Source organism: Neoarius graeffei, chromosome 25 (genome assembly GCF_027579695.1).
Source record: "Neoarius graeffei isolate fNeoGra1 chromosome 25, fNeoGra1.pri, whole genome shotgun sequence".
Lineage (NCBI taxonomy): Eukaryota > Metazoa > Chordata > Actinopteri > Siluriformes > Ariidae > Neoarius > Neoarius graeffei.
In genome coordinates, this window is record NC_083593.1 from 1304798 (window position 1) to 1314983 (window position 10186).

Sequence of the window (10186 nt, forward strand, 5' to 3'; positions counted from 1 at the left end):
CGATGTTGAAGAACTACATAATACCCCCATTCCCACACTGTCTGAAATAAGGGAACAGTAGGAGTCCATTTCTGTCCCCTAAGGTACAGTCTACACTAATGTACCCTCTAGGGCTCATTACTGGACCTCAAGGTAACTGTGTACCTTTGAGGGCCAAAAAGGTACAAGGTATATACTCCATGTTGGTTTTCGCTCATACGGTAACAGCAGGGCTGGACAGGCCATCTGGCATACCGGGCAAAATCCCGGTGGCCTAACGGTCCAAGTGGCCTGATGGTCCAAGATATTAATTAAATAATAATTATAATAATAATTTTACTTTGAAACCGGCGGTCCGGCGCACAATATAGAGTCGTGGCGCCCTATTGGTCTATTTTCAGTGGACTGAATCAATCAGCGGCGCTCTGGCGCCCCCACCCCTCCCATGCCCCTTCCCTGCACCCAATCAGCTCCGCCGAGATTTTGCCCGGTTTGTAGATTACCTGTGGAAGGATGGAGAAACCAAAACGCAAAGGTGGCGTGGCGAGGCTGCGAGAGAAAAATATTAAACAGCTCGAAGCAGACGCAGCAAAATGCTCAAAAATAACAGACCTGTTCACTGGAGGGACTGCTGTAGCCTCCACATCATCCCGGTTTGAGGTTTTTGAAAGGGAACCCGATGCCGAGGGACAGAATGAGGGAAGTGTAGCACAGCAGCAGCCAGTAAGCAAGCAGTAACATTAGGACTAACTTAGGATAATAGGGACTTTAAGGTGATGGAAGTAAGCAACGTTAGCTCTATATCACACGAGAATCATGAGCAACTGTTATTTTTACATGTCGTAGCAGTTGCATTCAATAGTGCTTTGCTTTCGTTGATGTTCTGTGCACCCTGTCAGCCATTCAAGAGCAAAAGACAGTAAAAGGCAATGTTCGAACCAAAGCAAGAGGTTACAAAGATGGCCTGCTGAAACACGAGACAATCCTGACAGCTCAAATATTCATGAGAATATTTGAGCAGACAACGCCCCTGTCAAAATACTTACAAACAGGAGGGATGGACATCCTCTCTGCCCACAGGATGGTGCTCTCTACACATGAGGCCCTAAAAGAGGTGGCAAGAGATTTCAGGGCAGTCAGGGGTGCTGCTAACAATTTTGTGAAGTGGGCAAATGAGAAGCTGGAGGAGCAGCAGGATGAGGAGATGGACATGGAAGTGGAGGCTTCACTACCTCAAAGAAGACCGAAAAAGAAGAAAGCCATGCCAGGAGAGATGGCAGTGGATGAAACATCCAGTGATGCTTTCAAAACCTATGAGGTAAAGGTCCACAACGAAATAATGGACATCGTTATTGAGGCCATTCAAAGACGATTTCTGACACATGGCAGTTTATATGCAGACTTATCATTTCTGGACCCCAGACACTTTCCAGATATCAAAATTAGTGGTGTTCCTGATTCTGCACTCCAAGATCTGAACAGGTGCCTGATTAAATTTGACAGTTCCGCAACAGTTAACAATCTGCAGGCAGAACTGCAAAGCTTGGCAACCCAGTGGGAAATGCTGAAACGATCACCACTGGAAGCATATGCATCCAGGACTGTGGAGGAAGGACCTGATGAAAACAAGGAGGAGATGACAATTATCAACAAAAGCTGTGCCTCTTGCAAGAACTGCCCACTGTGTTGTTACCAAATTCTCCTTCGATTCAACTTACTCACAGATGCATATCATCATGTAGCTCTTGCATACAAATATTTACTCACCCGCTCAGTGACATAAGTCGCTTGTGAACGGTCATTTTCGACCCTTAAATACTGAGGAACAGCATAAATGCAAGTAAGTTAGAGGCCTTCATGTTGATGTCCTCAGAAAAGGACCTCCTCATGGGTCTCGATACAGACACCATCATTGACAGAGTTGCAGAAAAAAGTGAACTACTTCGGAAACTCCAACTATACTGAGGTAAGGTTTTTAAAATATTAACACTAGCTATATTATTCAGCAAAATGTTCTATTCAAAATTACATGAAATTGAAATTGGGACACAAAAACATCCCCTTTCATTGATTCCTCTTTTTTCCTCTTTGGAAGCCCCTGTCTCTCAGGTTTTGTTGACTGTTCGTTGTCACAAAGCAAGCAATATAAGTATGGAAACTTATTTGTTTTGTTTGAAATATATTTATAGTGATTTTTTGCCATGAACATTCATTGTATCCTTTTTCTGTTACTATTTTAAGGTTCCATTTCAGGATACTCATTCACCATTGTTCACGAGATTGACAGGCATTTGGGTTCTGGGTAAGTATAGATCAATCTGATTTTTTAGAAATTAATATTTAATGACAATTTCGTCATTTATATGTCTGCCATTCATTTAGGATGCCATTTGAGAGGATTTTGTCATAGATATTCAGGGGTCATAAGTCATGATTCAGCAAATACGGTAAGTGCACAATGCATTTATGTGCCTATTTATCTGGCTTTCCCAATGTTTTTCCAGTTAGTAGTCTTTGTAATGCTTTCATGTACATGAAACATCTATTCTATCATCTATTAACCTTCATCATCTATTCTATCTATTCTAACATCTATTAAAAATATTTGAAGCTGTCATTTAAAAGTGAGTGTAAACTTGTTCATGTCTCACCTCTCTGCATCTCCCTCTTTATGAAATCCTGCTCCTCTGAAGGGTCTTCTGGCGTACATACCGTATATGTTCATAGGATCGTCAGGGTATGAGAGCATTTGTTCAAGTCAAGTGAGCTATCTACCGAGTGAGTAAACATAATACACCTCACCACAATATAAAAGTGTGATGACCCTGAGGTTGTTCTGAACATTTATTAACTTGTATGTACCTAACCTTAAATTGTTTTAATGTCTTCCTTTTCCTTTCTGTCTGTGTACTTGTGTGTGTGATTGGCTGCAGGTGGGATGATTACGAGAGTGACTGTGTCAGTGTGTAGGTGTGTCCAAGTAGCAGATTGGACTGAAGACTGCGGATAAGGTCGGTTCCTCCCAGCTTCTGGGGGCTCTCTTCCAACCATGCCCCATTGTGTGCAAGAAGCATTTTAAATAAATCATTGACTCCATAGTTACTGTGCATTTGTTGGTGTTTTTTGGGGGCCGGGAATTCTTGCTTTAAATGTTGCACCATTTCCCCTTGGCCAGGATGTAACAACCGTAAAAAAAATGTACATTGCTTCACAGAAAACATACTTGAAGAAGTGCAATGAGAGATAGCAACCTGGCCCCAACCGATGTGTTTGGCTCCCCGTAAAGACGGCACACACACACACTGCAGGGGGACAGACAGACTAACAGACGGGGTCATTGCAATACCTGGCCAAGCCTCCTCCGGGGGGGGGGCAGGTTACTAGTCATTTGTACTCCGGTAATTATGAGCCTGTCGAAGTCTTAATATTGGCCTGCCTAAGTCAAAAATGCCCGGCCCGTTTTTTTTGTCCCAGTCCAGCCCTGGGTAACGGATTTCGTATGTGAAAGGGCCTTAAGAGAGATGGATGGAGAAATTTGCCTGTTTTTCTTGTTGAACTTGTACACTAGTTCAGTGTTTCCAGATAGCAAAAAAAAAAAAAGACTAAAACAGCACATAGATTTTCATTTAAATGTGACAATGTCAAAAAATTACAGCGATATTTGTAATATTAATTTTTAAAATGAAATGATTGAATAAAAGAAAAGAGGACATTGGGAAACCCTGCTCCATGAACAGGATGATGTCTTAATGCATGCTGAAAAGTTCAATCACATCCAAGCACCATTTCTGTGAACCATGACCAATTTTGCTGAATACATGCCTTGTGCATAAGTGCGTTCACTCATTAGTGGAATTTTTATCCGAACCTCAAGGCTCTTTGACAGTCATGAAATCGCAGTCGCACAGTCGGACAGTGGTCAGGTGGGCGATGTGTGTTTACCATGCACTTTAGGCAATGCAAGGAATTTTCAACCAGGTGAGACCTTGAGATCTGAACACAGCTCAACACGTTCCTCAACCTGATCATGTTTCTGAAAAGTGTAATAATCAGAAGTGTTGCATGGACTATATCACAAGGTCTCATTACTGGGGGAAAACTATCTCACACACTTTTTTTGTTTGTTCATTTACCACATAATTCTAAATATGTTCCAGATGTTATTTCATAGTTTTGATGTCTTCAGTGTTGCTCTACAGTGCAGAAAGTAGTCACAATACAGAAACACCTATGAATGAGGAGAGTAGGGTTGTACAAACTTTTGACTGGTTCTGTATGTATGTACATGCACACACCTCTCTCATTAATAAAGTGAGAAACTGTGAGGATGTAAAAGCAGAGAAAAATTCAGTTCTGAATCCTCACCTCCTGTGATGAGGAGCAGGAGAGCCGCAGCGGTGAACGTGTCCATGCTGATATTCAGATCCTGAGGGTTTATAGAAACAAAATCAAGGCTGGAAAATACTGGAATAATTGTACTTCTTTACCAAACTTAAGCATTATTTTGGAATATTCATTTCTTGAAGTTCTCTCAGTCTCTCAGTCAGCCAGTCACTGTATGCTTTTTATTTACATTTCTGTTTAACATGTAATCAAGGTCATCAATGGATAAAAAAATATCAAGAATCATGTCACTTCATCATCTGCCATGACCTACACGATGTAGTTAGCGCTGGATTAGCCACCATCCTGCTGTGTGGAACGTGAGGATGAGCATCCCTGGCTCGATATCAACATGCTAGTAATAAGGAAGAAATAAGGAAGACTCGTATAAAATACACAGACTCAGAAAGCGGTCTGCTTTTCCTCCCGAGAAGAGATGAATTTTGTCTAATTTTGAAAAGGCTTGCTGAGGTAAGTTTTTCTAATTTGCTAACATTAACTGTTAAAAGTGTATGTGCTGTTAGCTAACAGTATTGAACCAACTAGTCTGTTTTCTTTGCTAATGCCAGGTTAGACTAGCACTGATTCCTGTCACAAACATAACTGGTTGGGCAGCAAGTCAAGTCTTAGCTCATGGTAAATATGTTTTAACTTTTTTTATTAATTCATTCGCAAACTACCGAGTGTTAATAATGATGATGACCAGTTACAGAGACTGAATGATGTTTTCAGACAAAATGTCACCAATAACAAACACAGAGGTGATTCTAGAGTCTGTTGTGGCCCCAAGCAAAAATTTCCAGGGGGCCCTTCTGACCATCAATATGTTATAAATAATCTGACACCAACGAAAAATGTATGAAACCAAAGTTTTTTAAATTCCAAATGTGAAAATACAATGGTAAAGAACAATAAAAACAATAAAAAACAAAATAAATAAGCCCTCGGGCCCCGACTCTCGGGGGGCCCTTGGGCCAGGGGGCCCCAAGCAGTTGCCTGCCTTGCCTGTTCACAAGCTGCGCGTCTGGACAAACACTAACGTTTTACTTTTTAATCGTTGTAACTTTTGGACTTTTCCAGCCAACATGTTCTCAAGGAAACATGCTTTTAACTGAGGAAGATTTTGACAGTATCTCGACTTTCACTGAAGTAAATCTTGAGATTTTTAACAATATCAGCTTTTGAAATGACCTCAAAATTACCTGCTTAAATCCTCGTGGGTCCAGATGCATATTCCTTGCTCTTATGACGCATACATTTCTTATTAATGTAAATCAATGGATTATTTATATTAGTTACTCAATAATAATGATGGTTAATATAATCAGAAAGGTTCATGTTAGTTAGTTGATGGTGTGTTTTGGAAACTCACCATTGTCTCTTAATAAGTAATACTTTGGATTGATGAACATCATGTTGTAAGCCTTTAATTAAATTTAAACTTCATTAACATTTGATTTAAAATCCCCCGCCATATCGGCTAATATCCTCCATGACCATAAATTATCTTGAAAAAAAAATACACTTACCCAAAAAAATCAATCTAGGGGATTATTTAGGAACAAAGGTTGTCCATAAAGACCCAAATTTCTTCTGATTCATATCCGAGCAGGTGTGAAACAAATGTTCTCCGCTTATCTCATCTCACTGGGCCGAAAGGAGGCCAAAGTCCAGCATTCTTCTTATCACGTATATGCGAGAAAAGAGAAGTGATACCTGTTGAACCTCTCTGCTTTGCATGCAGGCTGGGTCATACCAAAACTCGAGGGAGGAACGTGACGTACAATGATCAGTGAAATGCTAATGTGACCAAGCCGCTGACTGAGCAGAGAGATGGCTTTGAACGCATGAAGTATTGTGTTTTGCTATGAGATTTGTAGAGTACACCCTTCTCTGGCATGTACACACAGTACACAATCGTCTCCTTGGGAGTTAAACCCAACCTTATAGATCATACTCACATGTACAAAGATCATCAGCAGGTGTGTACTGGAGACAATATGTCTTTGGTATGAGCCAATACAATGCTTTGTGCTCGATGAATGAATGCATTAAACCCTGCAATTAATCACGCACCACCCTCTCGCTCACAATGCAGAGAACCACACAGTCATTTCCATGTCATGTAAAGACCTGAATGTGGACTGACTTAAGGAACAAACCAACACTGTGTGCAGTGCTGCAAGTTTTCAAGCCAAAACATTTTCAAGCCAGTGGGAAGGAAATCCTACAGAGGAACCTGAAGAATGAAGAAGCTACATTGCAGCGAAACACAAACTCAGCATTTCTGGCAGTGGAGGTGTGTATCACACTTTCAGCCTTCTCAGCTTCTCGACAATAGGAGATGTCGTGCTGTGCAGTGTTTTGGATGCAAATCAAAAGGAGCTGGAGTGGATCAGAAGTGTTACTATAGTGGTTTGGGCTCCATCTACAGGAAGAGAGCAGGTGGGAGGACACGAGGAAGACGAAGTGTGAGCTCCTCCCCACTGTGGACAGTCATGAGACGACAGCTAGCTCACACCTTTGATTAGAGTCAGCGGGGGACTGAAACACAAGGTCAAACCACAACATTGCTGCACATCGTACAAGAGGACATGCTTTAGTTTTTATATCAGAAATCCATCTTTGTGACTTTTCCGATATGAAATACAGACTTCATGGCACTGTGTGGTTTTAGCAGTCTGAAGTTTATCACTGACACACCAACAAAATTTTGTTTGAATTCCAATAGTGTGACAGTGTGTCAGAATACACTCGGAAAATCTTCCATTCGAGACGCAATTCAAGAAAATTACTCCGTTCTCCTTACATCATCAGTCACTGACAGACAGCTTCAAAGAGATGATTCAAAATGAGTTTGAAGTAATGAGGATATTTTCCTAACCCTAGATTGTCATGGTTTGTTTAGATTTCACCATTACCACAAATCGTAGGATGACGTGCAACTCACTGGACAGCTACAGATACTCATCTGTAGCTGTCCAGTGAGTTGCATGTCGTCCTACAGTTTTTGGACATGCTGTCTTTGATAGCGATGCCATTAAAGGTCACATTATGCATTCCAAGACCATCAGTCACGATGAAAGAATTATTTTACAAAATACGATTTTTGTCTGCGAGAGCAAAACTATACAGCTGAAACTTTTTCAGAAATCAAATTTACGCACATTTTTGCCACAACAATCTAACCACTCAGTAAAGATGTGTTTGGTGGTGACGTTTGCGTTATTATTTGTGCCTCAGAGCTGCAAGGCTAATGTAGCTAAGTAATGGAAGCAATAATCTCACCATTTAAAAAAAACAAAACACATTAAGCACTGCAATCGAAAGCAATTTGTAAAAAATAAGGCTATTATTTGCTGAAGATAAACTGAACCAAAATGGCCATTCATATAGTTTTATTCATATTTATAGATTATTCATATCTGTGTGACCTCACTGAAGAACTGGATGTGGTTTGAGGCGCATATTTATTCCAAGATTTAAGATACATTATACTTGCTCCAGCGCAAAAATAGGCCTAAACTCGTTATATTCAGATGCCAGACATTTCTTGGCTGAATAATTGTGTTGGGAATAAAAGCCGAACATTTCGTTCGATGGATTTTAGATGAGCTGTTACTTTATGACTTTCAGCAGTGATGTAAAAGGCAGAGTGTGTATATGATACATGAGGCCCCAACAAATGACATGCGGGACTTTCATGGTAATAAGACTGAACAGTTGTTGCCCTCTAGTGGTTTTAGTAGCCACACATGCAGACGAAAGATCTCTCAGTAAAGTGCTGATCTCCAAGTGTGGGTTTTATTTTTGTGTTTTCTTCAAGCTGTTATTGAAAAACGCCAAACAAATATCACTAACCCTGCAGAATGAAGCAGTGCAAAGACACCAGGACTACATCACACTGCATTTGATCTGGATAGATAAACCATAACATCTATGTCACTGCAACGTATAGCATATGGCCTCCTAATAAATGGCTCCTGTGACCTTTGACCTGAGGGAGTGGGAGTGGACAGAGCGAAAATGGCTTTCTCGAAAACAACAGCAGCATTGTGTTGTTGGGGAAGTCCTATAGAAAAGCCATATAGGCAACTGTACTGATGGGGAGGGGAATCCCCCCCCATGACATCGGCCTTTACATCACACGCCTTCATTTACTCCATTCAATCAGTTCTGTTCCAAAGACTCATAATAATTCTATTGTTGTATTTTCAACAGGGTTAAATTGTTCATCTTAATTGCACCTACAGTGTAGGGAGGAAACTCTCGCAAACCTCTCATGATTTTATTCCAACACTGGAAATTTGTTTGTGACAGTGAAATCGCTTGAAAAGTCTTTGGTATAAAGCTGGCATTAGTCAAACTGTTGGCCATGAGAATAATTCCAAACTGGAAATTAGTACAAATTTATAAAAATAGACTTAAGAACCTCATAACTGGATTCTCTAAATGTACAGTACTGAGCTCATATCTTAGGCACCTTGTTTTTTCAGTACAAAATTTGTTTTTGATATTTATTTCAGGAAAAAGTCACATTTTAGCTTTACAAGCTTTAGTAAAAAAAATACAGAAAAACATTTGTATGTCAATAAATAAAGTAACATATAACATATTAGATCACATTTCAGAAAGAAAAAAAAAACATAATGAAGGCTGCAAAAAAAACTGGTTTGGAAAAATCTCCAGAAGAACCGTTATCATGATGAAGAACCATGAACAATGTCGGTTCTCCACGATGCTACAAAACCTGACCAGTGAATGTTCTCACAAAACTGAAAGTCACTGTAGAATACCTGAGACACTTTTTCAAAGGCAAAGGATTGTCATGCCAAAGGCTGTCCTTGTTCAGTTTACTGTTTACTGCTTTATCAGAGTTTAGTTTAATGTATAAAACTTTTAACTGAATGTATCAAGGCATCTTCTTTACATGTGCCAAAGACTTTGCACAATACTGTAGATAAACTGCTGGAATAACTTTATTTGCAATATATTCCATTCTGGATGGATATGAACCTACAATTTGCATTAAAATTGTACAATACAATGACAATTATCTTTCAGAAAAGTAAAGTTCTAAATACACTAAATATTTGTCTATTGTGCCAAGTTGACTTAAATTATGTTCATAAATACATTTTGGATGTGAGCATAAAGAGACCTGTGCCAAATGCTTTTCAGTGAACAGAGTCTCTGGATGCAAAAAGTTAAACTGATGATTGAATGAACACTATTTTTCTGAGGAAGCTCTGGTCATTCCGTGGGAAGTTGTCCCACAGGTTCAGGTGTGGCAAGTGTGATTTACGACACTGTTGTGTGATGGGGTGTGATAAAACAACATTAACAGGCTGAATAAACATAGAGAAGAGGCGAGATCTGCAACGGGTGATGGGGGGAGAATGGAGTTCAAATGGAAGTCCACCCCCTCCATGGCATACTTGTTAAACTGAACACCTTTAGCAAGAGTCTGATCCAAAAAGGGCTCCGGTTTCCCCCACAGTCCAAAGACATGCAGGTTAGGTTAACTGGTGACTCTAAATTGAGCGTAGGTGTGAATGTGAGTGTGAATGGTTGTCTGTGTCTATGTGTCAGCCCTGTGATGACCTGGCGACTTGTCCAGGGTGTACCCCGCCTTTCGCCCGTAGTCAGCTGGGATAGGATCCAGCTCGCCTGCGACCCTGTAGAACAGGATAAAGCGGCTACAGATAATGAGATGAGATGAGATGATCCGAAAAGGGTTCATCAGGAAGTCAGAATTATGTCATTTTTTACATTTCCGTCATTTTCTTGTGCTTGGCTGTGGAAGTCTTTCAAAGGATATCTA

General features: G+C 40.3%; 1 protein-coding gene across 1 annotated transcript in view; it reads right to left on the bottom strand.

Moving 5' to 3' along the window:
* igsf5a (immunoglobulin superfamily, member 5a) overlaps positions 1–4390 on the bottom strand; it is a 28560-nt gene extending 24170 nt beyond the window's left edge. Inside the window, exon 1 of the mRNA XM_060909578.1 lies at positions 4345–4390. Within this exon, the coding sequence (XP_060765561.1) occupies positions 4345–4390 (46 nt within the window). The remainder of the gene's footprint in view (positions 1–4344) is intronic.
* Positions 4391–10186: the final 5796 nt, after the last annotated feature.